This window comes from Microtus oregoni, unplaced genomic scaffold (genome assembly GCF_018167655.1).
Source record: "Microtus oregoni isolate MIOR12 unplaced genomic scaffold, Mior012 000062F_ref0000492, whole genome shotgun sequence".
NCBI lineage: Eukaryota > Metazoa > Chordata > Mammalia > Rodentia > Cricetidae > Microtus > Microtus oregoni.
In genome coordinates this window covers 3,932,501-3,950,180 of record NW_024543872.1, presented here as the reverse complement: position 1 = coordinate 3,950,180, position 17,680 = coordinate 3,932,501, and the positions used below count along the sequence as shown (strand labels likewise).

The following is a 17,680-nucleotide window of genomic DNA, read 5'->3' as shown; positions in this document are numbered from 1 at the left end:
TAAATCAGATCTGAAAATGATAATGAAGGGTTACTAGAATTCATTCTAGCCTGTTTCTGAAGAGATAAGAAGGGATATAGACCTATCAAGGGCTTCTGTCCTTGTCGTTTAGCATCTTCAATGTGGGTTCATTCATCTTAAGCAACTTTGAGTTCCTCCTTCTTTGCTCTCTCCCTATTCACTTATTTCCCTGCACATTGCCTCTCATATTTTAAAATCAATTCTACTTACATCCTTTATAACAAAGCTCAAAGCTTTGCAAAGATGTGGAGACAAGCTGTCAATTACAATGGGTTTAGCAACAGCTACTAGTCATGCTAGGAATAGTGAAGTGGTGGTGGTAGTGGTGGTGTTTTGTTGTTGGTGGTGGTGGTGATGGTAGTGGTGGTTGTTATAGTAGTGATGATGTTGGTGGTGGTAGTGATAGTGGTGATGGTGGTAGTGTTTTGTTGTTGGTAGTAGTGGTGATGGTAGTGGTGGTGGTGTTTTGTTGGTGGTGGGGGTGATGGTGGTGGTGGTGATAGAGTTGGTGGTGGTGGTGATGGTGGTAGAGTTGGTGGTAGGGGCAGTTGTGGCCATAGCAGTGGTAGTGGTGATGGCAGTGCTAAGATAAGAAGTGGTAGCAAGAACAGAGGTGACAGCAGCTGTAGTAGCAGAATCAGCTGTGTCACTAAAGACCAAGTGCCAGCTTTACAGTAGCCAGCACTTCTACCATGACAGGTCTTCCAATGATCTTATGAATACTGAATAATTCAATTAACCTGTGAGCATCGTAATCTTATTTTCTCAAATGAGTAACCCGAGTGTGGTGGGAAAATCGTCTCAATGAGGGATTATCTAGATCAAGTTTATCAGTTTGCATATTGGTGGATCATTATCTTGATTACATTAATTGAAACAGGAAGATCAAGCCCACCATGGGATTTCCATGGGTTTGGGTCCTGGACTGTATAAAAGAGGAAAAAAACAGGGTGGTGTAAATATATGTAAATTGATTCTCTTTGCTCTTGAGTATGAGTGTGACTAGCTGCTTCAAGTTCCTGCCCTGACTTCCCCACAATGAAAGACTAAAACCAGGAATTATAAGTTGAATAAACTCTCCCTTTCAGTTGCTTTTGTCTATGTTTCTATCACAGCCTCAGGGAAGGAAACTAGGGCACTGAGCTGATTTATGTGAGACTACACAGGGCAATAAGTTATGGAATCAGGGCAGTAAGCCTGAACTCTGGCTGGAGAGTCTGGCCTCGTACACCTCTACATTTGATATCCTTATGTTTTATGCTGTGATCCATGGCACTAGAAAACACTTAGTGCCCTCTTCTGGTGGGCAGGCATACATGCAGACAGAACATTGTATACATAATAAAGAAATAAAATAGTACAAACTTAAAAAAAAAAAGAAAACACTTAAATTTGAGGTGTTTTGTTATATTGTTTTTAAAATCTGTACTCCTCTTTCTTCCTGAATAGAAATGAAAGTCAGCCTCACTTCTGGTCAGAACTCTGATCAAAAGCCTGACCATCTGCAGAATCAGGAACAAGGGCTTTCTGCACTACAGAAGTGTACTGATCAGTGCTTCTGGAAACAAAGGCTTCAGAGTGTGGGGCATCCCACTCTGGCCTTGGGTCACCTGTTATGGGCCAGCCTAGCAAACATAGAGAGTATTATTCTAAATCCTCTGAAATAAAGAAGGAGGCAGACATGTCTCCCGTAAGAAGCAAGAGAGGTACACCTCATTGTGACAGCACACATCCTTCAACAAAAGAATGCTACCACCACCCAGATCTCAAACTTCCCCACTGACCTTGAGCGCCTCTGGCCAGTCCCACCAGTCTGGGAGGTTTCATCGATTAAGGGACTCACAATCTTCTCAGTCATATCTGTGAGCACGGTAAAGGTGGGTTCCACAATGAAGTCAATAAAACCTACAAAGAAGCAGCCGTGGCTCAGATAACAGCATGCTAACAGGGATCAGTCCTGGTTTCTCACTAGAAACCAATTACTCTTTTCTTCACCTATCCACCAAACAAAGAAAACACCACCTCTAGACGGGAGCTCCAAACCAGTCAAGAACTAGTTGGTCACATTCTTATTGAATGTCACGAGACAATTTCATTTCCCCTATATAATTTTCTTAGGACTTTTTAATCAGGGATTCAATTGAAAGCTTCAAAATACAATTTAACACCTGCTATATAATAAACAGTGTGATGTGTTTTACTAAAGGTTGAAGACAAATAATGCAAACCAATAGTCTTCCAAAGAATTTGTAGGTAAAATTTAATGGCGACAAAAAGGAGCCCTAGAGTTTCTGCAGGGCCAAAGGAGAAGCCCGGATGAAGGTCCTTGGGAAAGATATAGAAGAGAGGAGATGTTTTGCTCTTCTAGAGACCAGTGAACAGTTATGTGGAGGCTTTGTGTTTGAGCCAAGCTCTCGAGGATGGATGTTAAGAACAATGTGGCTATTCGCTCTGGACAGAGGGACTTTCAGAGGCTGAAAAGTATGCAGGTGATGACTGTGCAACCACTGGGGAGAGGGAAATGCTCTGAACTTTGAAAAAAAAACGTTTGGGGAGGCCAGTTATCCACAGTTATGTCAGGAAAGGAAGCACTTAAGGTTTGGAACCAGAGAATTACTGGGCTAGCTTGACAACAGCTGCAAAGCTTTGTGATGATAGATTGAAATGAACTTTGATCCAGTCCATGCAGCAAGAGGCATGGAAAGGCAGTGAAGAGGAAAGACAGAGAGTGGGAAAATCTTGCTAGGAGCTATTGCAGCTGCTCAAACAGAAGATAAGAGCCTGAGAACCAGAGCTGTTTTACACTGGGCACCAAAAGGACACATAGTACAGCACAGGAGGAGGCGCTGCTCTAGAGGCCCTAGCAACAAAGTCGTAGAAATGAGAGGAGACAGAGGATGAGCTGCAAGCTGCTGACCTGAAATACAGGAGGCAGAATCGAATGGGAAGTTAAAAGAAAGAATTGGGAACTGCATTAGGATCCTTTCTGCAATGAAACTTTTTAAGATGGGCATACTAGAAAGTAAGTGAAAGCTGGCTTAGAGTGATTGTCTTAGCTTAAAAACAAACGACCAAACAAACAAATAAAACAAAACAAAACCACTAACAACAACAAGAGAGAAAGAAAGAAAATTAGATGAGTATTTGTTACACATTGAGTGAACATAGTACACACATTGGCACTAATAGGGATGGAGTAAGTCATCCATAGTCACATATAAGGATGGAGACAAACACCCACCAAGGGAGCTACTGCCCACTTCTTTGAGTAGGTATCTGGAAATGCAGTGATGAATATTTAGTTTTCATAGTTACTGGTGCTGATACTCATCAGAGAAGGATGCTGAACAAACTGTATGTAACCCACAAAATAAGAACTGTCTATCTGATAAGGAAACAATTTTTAAAAAAATTGTTTTGCAGTTCATAACAATTTATTTTGGTGCTCAAACTGCAGTATTTGATGGTACCCAGAATTCTTTTGCTAGGCCCCTATTTCTTACAGGAGAGTGTAAGCATGTGAGCCATTCTTGGCACAATGTAAAATCCTGGTCTTATTTTTCTCTATATTGTCTCTCACTGTACTCTTTTCCCTACCAACTGTTCCTGCCATATTGGAGCGACTGAGAATTCACTGACCATATTAAGCAGTTTTTAATCTCTCTGCTTTCTCTATCTCCTGTCTGTGGTGTCATTTTACCCAGCACTAAGCAATTGCTAACATGTACCTTATCTATCACTACCTGCCTAGACTTAAATGCTTCCTCAGATATAGCTCAAATATCACTCCTTAATAAGTCTGTGTGGACCACCTGAATCTAATGGTTCTCATACGTTGTAAGAGGGCCACTTTTTGTTTCCCAGCCGCCCAGTAGTTCAGACCTGAAATAATCACACAGAAACTATATTATTCAAAACACTTGGCCCATTAGCTCTAGCTTCTTATTGGCTAATACTTATATCTTAATTTAACCCATTTCTAGTAACCTGTGTACCACCACGTGGCTGTGGCTTACTGGGTAAAGCTGTCAGCATCTGTCTCCATGGAGCTACATGGCTTCTCTCTGACTCCGCCTCCTTTCTCCCAGCATTCAGTTTAGTTTTCCCCACCTACAAGTTCTGCCCTATCAACAGGCCAAGGCAGTTTCTTTATTCATCAATGGTATTCACAGCATAGAAGGGCAATCCCATATCACTCATACTGTCTATGTATTCCATTGTAAAATGTTAAGATTCTACTTTCAGCATGCATAGTGCTCTAGCATACACTGTTTCCTAACATCTTACCTACCCACTGTCTAATACTAGTTTAATAATGTCCTTAAAAGTAGGTACCATGTACAGTTAGTTTTTTTACTTTATAGCATCTATTATAATTCGTAGAGTGCCCAGTACCTGACAGGAACTCAAGACACACCGCGATAAAACAAATAAAACAATGAAGGTGCACATAAAGTTGAAGCAAATACCAGTCACAGTGACACACATTCTCAGTCTTAGCTCCTGGGAATCAAAGGCAGGCAGGTCAGGAGGCCAAGGGCCTTAGCTATACAGTCAGTTCATGGTCAGCCTGGCTCATGGTTAGCTTTAGCTAAATGGCCAGTTTTTGCCTAGCCTGGATTAAAGGAGACTCTATCTCTGCTCCCAAAGTAGGCAGGTAGAAAAGGCAGGAATTCTTTATTAAATAGATTTTTGAGTGATCATAGACTCTTCTAAAGTAGAGTTCACTCATGACATTTATTTAATGTGATGGGTGACACTGTTTATCTTTCTCACAGCTGAGGGTTTTTGTAATACATGTAATATGATATAATGGTAATTCTTTTTTTTTAACCAAAGGAAAAGAGTGAGGAAATGAAAACAATTTAAAAGAGGCCTCCCAGGAAGGAGGAAAGTCCTAAACTTATACAAAAGAAACATCAAGAAGGAGAGATGGTCAAGTTGTGCACTCCTTTAATCCCAGTACTCAGGAGACAGAGGCAGGTGGATCTCTGAGTTTGAGGCCAGCCTGGTCTACAGAGTAAGTTCCAGGATAGCCAGGGATACACAGAGAAATCCTGTATTAAAAAGAAGGAGGAAGAGGAGGAGGAGGAGGAGGACGAGGAGGAGGAGGAGGAGGAGGAGGAGAAGAAGAAGAAGAAGAAGAAGAAGAAGAAGAAGAAGAAGAAGAAGAAGAAGAAGAAGGGGGGAGATGGTAAGATGATCTAGTATTGAAGCATGATAAAGGCACTCAAGCAAAATGGGCTTCCTAACTACAGTATGCACAGATATTTCCTTGGGTACTTGAAGTCCTCTTTCCTTGGGGCAGGAATGATGGAGACTCCAAAATTCCTCCATCTAATTGACCTCCAGTAGAAGCCACGGCCCAGAGAGAATGATGTCACTTCAGCCTTCCAAAGGCTGGCAGAAATGAGCCAGACTCCCAGCTGGGATCACCAAGCACAGTGGCCCTGCCCACCATGGATATACCATCTGATGCTCCTTCTAAGCAGCTGGCAAATACCTACCCACTTGTGACTGAGCAACCATGGTTGACTTTCTGTCACAGAGAGGAGAAAACGGCAGCCCCAGCTCAGCTTCTCTGTCTCCCTAGAAAAACACAAGGTCACAGTAAACAAAAGAACAGTGGGCTGAACAGCCCAGATTTTATTTAGCAGCCTCAACTCCCACTTAGACCACTTATCTTTATTTTAATTATTACAATTACGTTGGATAATAAGTCCTGGTGGGACTTGCTCCTCTAAACTAAAGACACCAAGAAGTGGTGGCTTCCGTAATCATTCCCTCTGAATGCAGTCTCATGCTGTCCCAAAGAAAGCTTCACAGGGCAGCAATAGGTTCCCCATGGAAAACCAGGCAGCAGTCCATGTGTCCTGTGGCCTGGGGCCAAAATCACAGTTAGAATGGTCGTGTTCCCCACAGTTTTCCTGTGGCTACCTGTAACCTTCTTCTAGCCTGAACTCCCAGTGGTAAGCTGTGTCCAAAAGGGAAATTCAAACTGACTAACATGGCTTTGTCTCCTAACATTAACTAAAGCCACATGCAAAGGGAGTACATGCTTCTGTGTTTCCCACCCTAATACTTGATATCCTGTGAACAGTGGACTAGAAAGAACCAGTTTATTCAACAATAATATAGCATAGCTGTGCAGACACAATGTTCTTCACGGTGTCCAAAAGCACCTCTCTAACAAAAGTGCTATGGGAATCTAACTGTTGATGGAGATGGCCTTTAATAACATGAAACACAGGTTCAATCTTTCTGTCATGTCCAGAGGAAGGAGACGAACATATCTCCTCATGTCTATCAATGGACTGTGTTCTTCCTTTTCTTGTAGGAAGAAACTCACTCAAGTTAATGGCTACTAGTCATGCTTGAATCCTGTCTTTTTGCTGTGGGGCGTGTGGTCCTAGGAAGGTCACTGTCCTTGGCTGTTTCACAATGTTCCACCTGTTCAATGTGGGATAGCAGTCCAAACCTAAAGGGCTTATCATGTGGCAAAATGACAAAAGACATATAGGAAATAAGAAGAACTACTAAAAGAATTACTGTTGTCAGAGAGGTAGCCATATTTGAAGTTAAGCTTTGAGAGACATGAGGTGAATTTGTTCCAGCTCGCGCCGTAATGTCTAACTGTAATGACCATCACCAATTAGTTAGTAGGACTTGGAAACCTTAATAGCCTCTAGCCAAGACTGCCTTAACTTCTGAAAGCTCCTTTCTAAATAATATCACCAAAGACTCAGATAAGAATTCTAGCAAAAGCATGAGGTAGATTTTTCAGAGGCTTTATATTGATCATAGTTATTGCATACTTTGGGAGCTAATACCTACAAAGAGCCAAGAACCAAATGGCAAAGCATTTATGGAGCAAAAATTTCAATGCAGAGAAAGAAAAAAAATAATAGAAACTCTGGCTAGCCCATGACAGCACTCATATTTAAAAAGTATACAAAAGTCTGATATTTAACTGATATAATGAAGAAAGCAAATTGCTGTGATTGAATGCAAAATGTGTTGACGACTTGGTTCCCAGCTGGTACAATAGACTCAGGCCTGATGAGCCAAGTGGGCTTGGAGGAAGTGTGTCACCAGCAGCTCAACTTTAAAGGATATATCTCATGCCCTCAGAACTTTCTTCTCTTGCTCTCTTGGTTTCCTGTTTGCCAGTAAGGGAGCAGTATTTTTTCCCCTGATAGTCTGCCACATGCCTAAACACAATGGAACAGACTAATCATGTGCTGAAATCTCCACAACCATGAGCCCACATATACTTTCCCCCTCTTTCCCCTTTTTTTGTTTATTTATCTGCTGTGGAACAATGGTCTTGGACCCTATAACATTTGTCACTTGTATTGGTTTAGTAAAATGCTGATTGGCCAGTAGCTGGGCAGGAAGTACAGGTAGGGTGACCAGAATAGGAAAATTCTGGGAAGAGTAAAGGCTCAATCTGCAGTTGTTACCCAGATGTAGAGGATGCAAGATGAGAATGTCTCACTAATAAAAGGTACCAAACCATATGACTAACACAAACAAGAATTATGGGTTAATGTAAGGTGTAAGAATTAATTAATAAGAAGCCTGAGCTAATAGGCCAACCAGTTTATAATTAATGTAGACCTCTGTGTGTTTCTTTGGCATTGAACGGCTGAGGGTCCTGGAGGGACAGAAACCTCTCTCAACATTTATCTGTCTGTTTGTTTGTTTGTTTGAGACAGTTTCTCTTTGTAGCTCTGGCTGTCCTGGCACTTGCTATTTAGACCAGGTTGGCCTTGAACTCTCAGAGATCCTTGTTCCCCTCCTTTTTGAGTGCTGGGATTAAAGGTATGTACCACGAAGCTCAGACCCAATACTTTCTCTCTTTAAGTTCATATTCTCAGGTGTTTTGTTTGGTCATAGTAGCAGAAGATTAACTATCATATAGACACATCTGATATTCTTTTGAATGTAAGCTGAAAATCAGACAGAGAAATCTTCCATAATCCACAGACTTTCACAAAGGAGCTGAATGCATACATCTAATTTAAACTCCAAAAAATAATAAATTATTTGATCAATAAAAAAGTAATTTGGAATCTACTAAGTGAAGAAATATATCACTAAAATATAGAAAAGTTGGAAAATATTCTATTTGAGGTAACTCTTGGTTAAAAGGAAAAGAAAAATCAATTTTAAAGACTAGCACTAAAGACTGCTTTGGAGCACAGTGTGTCAGAGCAGCAATAAACAAATAAGTCTCAGTTTCTGTTTTCTAAACAAGTGGAAATGAAAGCAAATGAAGTGAGCATAGAACCCAGAGAGTTAGAAAAACAAAAGTCAAGGAGATGAATAAAGATGCAACCATTATCACTGAAGAAGCAATGCTGAGACAATAGCATAGTCTTGTAGGGGAGGGATTGAAAAATTCAGCAATGCATATGAAATAAAACAAACAGACATAGAAGAAATGAAAAGAACTGTGAGAGATGTTTCCAACATATGAAAGTTCACAGTGATATCAAGGAAAGGAACCTCAAAGCTTTTCAGAAGGAGATGGATTTACCAAGGCAGACGTCCTTTTTCAAAGTCAGTGCTTCATTTAAAATTAGCCCATGACTGTGGCACAGATTCTGTAGAACATGGTTATGAAGTTGATGAAGGATGCCTGGACCATGTCCAGAAGGGCCAGTTATTGCATTATTTTGAAATTATACTCCAACCTTCTGAATGTAATTCTGAAAAGGCTCTCTGGTCCCATTGGGGTTTCCCATGTGAACTGCTCAATTTTAAAGCTATCATTAAGAGCTGGAGGATCATTATTCCTCTCATGGGTTACCTGCTGTGCTTTGGCATCTGGCTTAAGACAATAAAAATACTTAACTGAACTACATTCACTAAAGCCAGTTCAAGTGCAATGAGCTAGCATGCCAGTCCCAGTAGACCAAGAAATTCAGTATGGTTATTTCCACATTGCCCTTAGCACATTCTCATTCCTTGTGAGTTTATGTGTACATACACAAATAACGTTTCCTTTATGGTGAGGAAAAAACGTTCACATAATTAAGTGATTTCACACACTCTCGTAATTCAAAAAAGGAATCACTTCAATATATCAAACATACATGAGTTAGCCACGATCTGTCCACTGGCCTTACTGAATATTACTAGCATGATGGAGGTATTTTTACAAAGCTATATCTAAGGGAACATATGCAAAATGAGGGGTGGGTATTTAGAGAAAGGTCTCACACTACTGTTAGAAAAACAGCCAAAAATTACTTAAAGTAAGCCCTCAATGAAGGATGAATTTGCAGTTGGTTGTCCTTGTGTACACACCAGGGTCACAAGCTCCTCCCATGCCCACTCTTCACTCTACTCTTCTCATCATGGAGCCTGGGGATTACTCCTGAGACCACAAAACAGGTATGCAAAGAACCTGCCCATATAAGGACAGGGCACATGACCTGGGGTCACGGTGGTTGCCTGTATGTGGACTGCTACCCATGGACCCACGGAAGAGAGAACACAGGGTATTTGAGGCTGAAGCATTCATAAGAATATTCATCCAATCTTACCCTGAATCTTTTCTGTTCCCTCAAAAAGAAAAAAATCACAGAAAACACAAAAGACAAGGGAATCAGAACTGCAACTTGATTGGTCCCAGGCTGCAAAATGTTGGAATAAAACTCTGATGGACAGTTTGGGGTTTTGCAACTGTTAACTCTAGTGCCACTTACTACCAGACACGTACAGCTTCAGAAAGAAAAAAGTACACATGTAAATTTTTGTGCAGTTATTTCCCCATTCAAACAAGAATCATAACACTAAGATCATCAGGAAGATTTCAAGTTCAAGCCCAGGGTAACCAGGGTGTCAGTGTGTCCCCAAAGCTAAGACGGTGGAGAGTTAATTCCCAAAGTCATGTGTGGATAGTATTCAGCGATGAAGCCTTTAGAAGACAGCATGGATTAGATAAGACCTTGAGGGTGGGTCACTAATACCCCATGAAGGAAGTTTTAAAGCAGAGAGACCAGAGCTAGCACTGTGATGTTCCCTACAAGTAGGCTCACCAGATGCCAATGCCAGGCTAATGTAGTTCCAGGTTCCAAGGCCACGATCTAAATAAATCTCTATTCGTTATAAATTATCTTGTTTCAGGTATTATAGCAACAGAAACTGAACTAAGGCTCAGAGAAGGAACCTAACCCTAGTCATTTGAGAGAACAATGGTGAGATGGGATATTAAGTGTTATTAGGGATTTAGAGTTTTCAGAACCCACGCTGTGTACCTCCCTCTTTGAATGAACTGGAACTAGCTGAATGAACTGACAGTAACTGAGGTCTGTAATCTACATTTCACTGACTGAGCTCAGCATCTCGTGTCTCAAAGCCGGTATCTGTGGCAGTTCTTCTCAAGGCAAGACTAGCATCTGTGCCAGGGTGAAGAACTAACTTTAACCCCCAAGACCTCTGTCTTGGGGACACATACTTGTTTTGTTCTTTGATTCTGTTATATTCACATATTTGTATTTGTCTTAAAGCAATGCATACCCAAAAAGATATTAAAGTCATGTTATCAATAACATGACTCTGGATTGAAGGTGTGGTTAAATTTAAATGCACTTAAACAATAATTCCTAGTGATTTCTTGATTCCAGTTTGCCATATAATTTTGAAACATTATGTCATGGCTCATCCATCAAAAGAAACAACCTACCCAATAATAAGAGACATGAGTCAAAGTTTATCAGCTTAGTCCTGCAGGGCGATACCAAAATAGCCTTAATAACTTTTTGGTAACTCAATAGAAAAAAAAAAGGAAAAGTCCTCTTCAAATAATGCTTAGAGAAGAGACTGCCACGAGAAAACACTTTTCCTCAAAGCAGAAATGCCTAGGACAGAATGCACTTCACAATGTCTTGAGAATCCGAATTTTGATAAAATTTCAGAATTATGACTACAGAAATAAAACAATCATGAAAAGCCTCTTTCTCCAAAGAAAATAATTACATCCTCCACGGTCCTTGCCAGAGAGATGCTGGACTAGTCAATTCCCAAAGATGCCCAGTGTCAACCCTGGTGAGCAGCAAGAGACAAGGTACCTGTCTGAAGAACTCTTCCAGGAGAGACATGGTCCAGCGATGGTGCAGGTCCCAGGCTTTTGCAGGGTGGCTGATGTCTGCTGTGTGCAGCATCAAAGATAAGGCTTTCGGCTTTTCAATTCTGCAAACCCAACACACGCGAGCACACAGTGACCACACACCTCAAACACTGGAAGTTTTGAAAATCTTTAAAATCACCTCTAAGTACCATCTCTATGTTGGTGAACGGACAGTTCAGCATTTAATGAATGGGGTACTTCCCACTTAACTAATGTATGGAGTGGTTGCATTTTTCAACCAGATGACAAAAATCTAAACAATACATTCGTCCTTTAGCTACCGCTACATTTAACAGACCTTTGATCTGTTACTAATTACTTACAGGGTCATGATGCTAACTGGGGCAAACTGGTACCGTGTCTTGTATTCACTCGATTCACAGATTCTGATAAACCACTTGTAGCTAATTGTGAGATGACATATGATGTTCAAGCTCCCTGCTCCAGACATCACTACTTTTTGAGATAACCCAACCATTATCCTGAAGGTGATGTGTTTTCAATGTTTAAAATGTGCAAATTTCAGTCCAAGCCCTATGAGAACATAATGTCACAAGCTACTCACGCTTCTGGCTGCTGCAGGGCTGTCTTCATGGCTTTGATTTGCTGGAAATGACAGGACATATCCGTGGCCATTACCATCTCAATTACCAAGGTGCGAAACTCCCTTTTGGGGATGCCCATGAAGAAAAGGCATGAAAACAAAGAAAAGGAAAATCCAAGTTATGTTTTGCCACATTTAGTCAAAAATCAGTTAATTGTTTCAGACATTTCAAATCTAATGTCAGTCTTTTCAGTGGAATTTTTATGAAGTGGGATATAAATGACGGATAAGGACTAAAGAATAATCTATTAGGAATATGATAAGGAAGATGGGAATTCACTCGGTAGTCAAGGGCATTTAATCCTCTTGCAGAGGTCCTGAGTTTGATTCTGAGCACCCACATCAGGATGATCATCTCTCTGAGCACTTGAATCCATGTGTGCATACCCACACACAGACACACACACATGCACAGAATTTACAAATCAAGTAAGTCTTTACAAAACAAGATGATACATCTATCATTTGGAAAATTACAGTGAAGCTAAAATATGAATTCAAGTGTTATCTTCTCAGCTGAATTCATTCTTAAGATAAAACTAACTTGAAATAATCCTAGAAACTAGACTGATAATCTACTGGATACTTTGTGTATTCCGCATTTTACAAACAGGCTTAATTTTTTTTTTTTTTTTTTTTTTCGAGACAGGGTTTCTCTGTGGTTTTGGAGCCTGTCCTAGAACTAGCTCTTGTAGACCAGAGCTGGTCTCGAACTCACAGAGATCCACCTGCCTCTGCCTCCCGAGTGCTGGGATTAAAGGCGTGCGCCACCACCGCCCGGCTCAGGCTTAATTTTTAAAGCTTATAGAAAAACAGAGCAGGGCACATCTCCTCTCTTGTAGTTTCCCAAATCACAAAGCATTCTGTGCTTACATGGGGTTCAAGAGTTACAGCCAACAGACCAATGTCAATACTTTTATTAAATGAAGTCCATAGTTGACTTGGGGCTCACTCATCGTACTGCACAGTTTCATAGGGTTTGATAAATGTCTCTGCCATGTGTCTAATATTTTAACATCATATAGAATGATTTCTGCATCCCTAGTTTTCCTGTTGTTTCCTCCATCCCCTGAACTCCTGGAAGCTGTTAGACACTATACTGAACTAGCAAAAGAAACCGAGGCATAATTTATGTACAATAAACAGCTCCGATGGAAAAAGCAAGATTCAACTGGTTTTAGCAGCTGAATAAGTCTTTGAAAACACCATTGCAGGATAACAAATACTTTTCATTTCTTTCAGGCAGTTCCACTTTCTACTTCTACATATGTATGTATATAATGTGTATGCATGTGTATGTTTATAATGCTAATATATGAATGTGTATTGGAATGATAAACATATAAGCATGCTATACATGTATACATGTACACTGTACTTTATATACATTATACATATACAGATATACATACTTACAGGTATATAAAACAAAATGTTCTCTTTTGTCTGAGTTCCTTTGCTAGGCATAAGAACTTGCTACATGTGTTAAAGAGGGTCACCGATAGTTTCTTGCTTCTTCCAGTTGGGAGGTCTCCCAACTATTGCAGTTACTTATTCACTTAACAGATGATATACAGTTGGTGTACTCTACACTAGTTTAGGATGACGACAAATAAATCATCCCTGGTTATCTGTGTGCAAGTCTTTACATGGACATGGTCTCATTGCTTTAGGGCAAATATCCAAAATTGAATGGCTGTTTTGTTAGGCACCTGAGTATTTAACCGTATAAAACACTGCCAAACCTTTTGCAATAGGACTGTGTTAAGCTCACATTTTTGACAAGCTTGCTCAAGTTCTGTTTTTCCTTTCCTGCCTTCTCTCAGCCTTATTTCTAGCCATCTAGTATTGTGTGCAGTTTTCTTTTGCATTTTGTTGAACAAATACTATTGTTGAGTACCTCATGTGCTTTTACCACTTGCATATCATTTTTTAGGAAACTGTGTTTCAATTAATTTTTAATTTTTAAAGGAGAGTGTTTCTTTAAAAACTTTCATTACTGACTTGTCAAGGTGCATTGTGCTTCTGGATACAAACCCCAATAGGACATGCACAGTACCGACATTCCCCAGTGTCGTCAATTCGGTACCTTCCAAAAAGTTTAATTTTCATCACATTGAATTGATTATTTTTTAAAATGCTTCTCACCTTTCGTGTCCTAAGAACCCCATGTTTCCTGAAGACATCCCTGTGCTTTTCTGTAAAATGCTTGCCACTACCATTGTTATCATAGTGGGGAACAAGCCCAGTGTGCCTGCCGCTGAGCTGCATGCTGGACCGAGTGGCCATTTCACGTTTTATGTTTTTATTCTTCAGTCTGCCACTGCCCCAGCTGAGTTATTTCAGCCTGCCTAGGTTTTATCACAAAATTTGAGTGAATTGTTGAGTATGCTTAATGTAAGGGTCAAAATCGCTGTTTTCCATAGACACCCACTTGTTTTAACACCGTTCACTGAAATGAGTTTCTTTTCCCCTTCAGTTCATCTTAACTATCAAAAATCAAGTGGTGAGGGGTCTTAGGAAATCCTTTAGTCAGCGCAGTGCTTGCCAGGCAAGCGTGAGGACAGAGTGCTGTATACGACAGGACACGTTTGTAACCTATCACTGAGGGAAAGGGAATCAGGACAAGAGGATCTGCAAAGCTTACTGTCCAGCCAATACTAAGAATCTGTGACCTCCAGGTTCAAGGAAGAGACACTGATTCAAAAAATAAGCTGGAGAACAGTAGAGGAAGACACCTAATACTGACCTCTGATCGTCATTCTTAAAGATTTTTAATTCGCATACAAAGTAGTAGCTTTCAGCATGTCTGTATATATATAAATATCACAACATTGAGATTGTTTCTCAGCCCCCATCCTTTCTTGCTCCTCCTCCCTCCTCTTCCTAAGGAGCCCTCATTCTGCCTTTATGTCATACTTGTGTTTACTTAATGATGATGCAGAGAAGAGAAAAATTCAATATCTATTTTTCTGCCTTTGGTTTATTTAACATGATGACCTTCATTTCGACTATTTTTCTACAAATTCCATAATTTCATTCTTCTTTGTAGATGAATGAAACTCCAGTGCAGGGGCTGCAAGAGGGCTTAGTGCAGTGGTTCTCAACCTTCCTGATGCTGTGATCCTTTTCTCCAGCTCCTCATGTTGTGGTGACGCCCAACCATAAAATTATTTCATTGCTACTTCACAACTATAATTTTGCAGCTGTCATGAAACATGATGTAAATATTTGATATTCAGGATATATGATATTTGACCCCTGGGAGAGGTTCTTCCACCCCCAACGGGTTGCAACTCCTATTTTGAGAACCCCTAACTTAGTGGGTAAAGGCACTTTCTACCAAGTCCAATCTCCTGAGTTTGATCCCACCTTGTGAAGGAGAGAACATCATGGAATGTGTGTACCCACCGTCCCTCTCATCAATTAATGAATATCATAAAATGTCCACTGTGTACATGCACTATATTTTCTTTATTCAGTCACCCAAGAATCCAAGATGGGTGTCTGGGATGATTCATAGCTTGACTCTCGTGATCACAGTCACAAATGAAGATGGGTGTGCAGGTGTCTCTGTGGTATTCTCACACATTTCTTTAGGAATGCATCCAGCAGTGGGAGAGATGAATCATACGGTTGTTCTCTTATTAGTTTTCTCGGAAGTTTCCACGCTGATTTCAACAAATTTAATCCTTTTATCTCCTGCCTTGCATAAGAATTTTCAATGCAGTTTTCTAATGGCTAGCTGCTAGTCTATTATTTTTTACATTAACTTCATATTTAGGAGCCTCATAAAAATCATTATCATTTTAGTAGCTGCCATAATAGTCTTAGGGCTTTCCGTACAACCAGATCTCATTTGCTTACAGAAACACTTCACGTTGTTTAATATAAGATTAGACATCCTATTCTTGTTCTTAGTCTTCAGTATTTCACCATGAAGGCTGATATTAACTATGGCTTTTCACTGCTGCCTTACCCAGCTGGAGAGGCTATAGGCTCCTTTTTGTTTCTCTTTGGAAGAGGTTTTATTTGAGAAGTAATGACCTTTGTCAAATGTTTTGGATATAGCTATTGAAATGACCTGACCACATGGTTTGTTTGGGGTTTTGTTGTTGCTTGTTTGTTTGTTTGAGTGAATGAGTCACTGTATGACTCTGGCTGGCCTGAAATAGCTCAGTATGGATTCCAACCGAGGATCCTCCTGCCTCAGTCTCCAGTGTGCTGGGATTACAGGCTTGCATCTGTAACATTTGGCTTTCTTTGCTTGCTTATTTGCTTTTAATAAGGTGAATTCTTTTCATTTATTTTTGAGTGCCAAATCAACCAAAAATTTATGTTTGTTCGTAAAACAGGGTTTTCTGTACCCAACACTGACTGTGCCTTCTTTATGTGGGGGGGGGGTAGATGACCTTGAAATTCTAATCCTTGTGCCTCTACTTTTTTAGTGCTGGGGTTACAGGCATGTTCTACAAATCCAATTGTATACAGTACAAGGGATGAAACTCAGGGCTTCATGCATGATAGGCAAGCACTCCACAAATCAACCTAAATCTCCAGCCCTGGGATTAACTCAAAGACTTATGGAGGTTGACAAGACCAAGGTCAGCAGGGGCCGTCAGCAAGCTGTAGACCTTTAGGGCCAAATGATATACTCCAGCCAAAGCCAACAGACTCAAGGAAGATTCAGGAAGACGGTTTCAGTTCAAACTCAGGGAGAGAGAATTTGATCTTATTTGGGGAAGGGTGAACCTTTTATAGTATTTGTCTAACCCTTAGCTCCTTGTATGATGCCTGTTAATATTAGGAATGACAGTCTGCTTTACTGAGTCTACTCCTTTCTAAGTTAGCTTCAACTACAAACAGACTCATGGAAAGATCTTGAATGTTTTCAAAAAAATATCAAAGGCTCACTGTGGCCAACTTGAGTTGATGTAAAATTAACCACACTATCCAAATCAAACTTTCTGCATAAGATTTCAAATGTTGATATTTAACAAGAATTTATGCATTTATGTTCATGAGGTTTACTAGACCCTAAGATTCATTTTTGTGATAGTTTTGTAAAAGCATAGAGCTTAAAGTTATGTCTCATGAGGCAAATTAGAAAGTGATTTCTTCTTTCAATGTTTTACAGATAATTGGCCTAACATCGTGATGATCTCTTCCTTGTGCTTTCAAAGACTTTGTTAGAGGGAATATCCAAGAATGGAAGTTTCTTGGTATGAAAATTTTGATGGCAAACTCAAATGCTTTAATAGATACAGGAATATTAAAATGATTTGTTTTATCTTTTGTGAGACTTTTTAAGTTGTGTTGTTGCAAAGTATTTGTTTATTTAATCAAAGTCACCAAGCATGATGAAATAATATTGCAATATTTTCTTACATATTTGAAATATGTAGAATCTGAGAGTGGCAATATATGTTCTAGCTCAGCAAAGTTAGAAACTTATCAATTTTGTTGTTCTTTTCAAAGAACTAGATTTTAGTGTTGTTAATTCTTTTTTCTGTTGTCTGTAGTTTTATGGGTTTCTTTAGTAAGATTGTTGTTTCTGCCTTTCTCTCTACACTGAGTTTGCTGTTCTTATTCTAGCTTCCCACAGTTATTGTGTTTATATAAAATTTTCCAACAAGATGTTCTGATGTCTCAGGTATATGATTATTTCTGTTCTCTTCAATATTTTATTTTCTGTGAGGTAAATCTCAAAGAAAATAACAGTGGCAAGAGGCACAGATATAGGTTGTGTGGTGGTCTGAAGGAAGTGGCCTCAAAGTGGCAATACTTGCAGGTATGGCCTTGTAGGAGTAAGTTTGGTCTTTTTGGAGGAAGTATCAACTGTGGAGACAGGCTTTCAGGTCTCATATATGCTCAAGCCACACCTATTGTCTGAGACCACTTCCTGTTGCCTGTGC

The 17,680-nt window shown here is 39.9% G+C and overlaps 1 protein-coding gene across 6 annotated transcripts in view; it reads right to left on the bottom strand.

The window, feature by feature from the left end:
• Window positions 1-17,680, bottom strand: part of Pde1c (phosphodiesterase 1C) — a 455,584-nt gene that overhangs the window by 71,659 nt on the left and 366,245 nt on the right. For all 6 annotated transcript variants that reach the window (XM_041640294.1, XM_041640289.1, XM_041640290.1 and 3 more), the window contains exons 11-14: window positions 11,727-11,828; window positions 11,103-11,223; window positions 5,529-5,610; window positions 1,806-1,926 (exon numbers count right to left, since the gene is read on the bottom strand). In XM_041640294.1, the coding sequence (XP_041496228.1) occupies window positions 1,806-1,926; window positions 5,529-5,610; window positions 11,103-11,223; window positions 11,727-11,828 (426 nt within the window). The remainder of the gene's footprint in view (window positions 1-1,805; window positions 1,927-5,528; window positions 5,611-11,102; window positions 11,224-11,726; window positions 11,829-17,680) is intronic.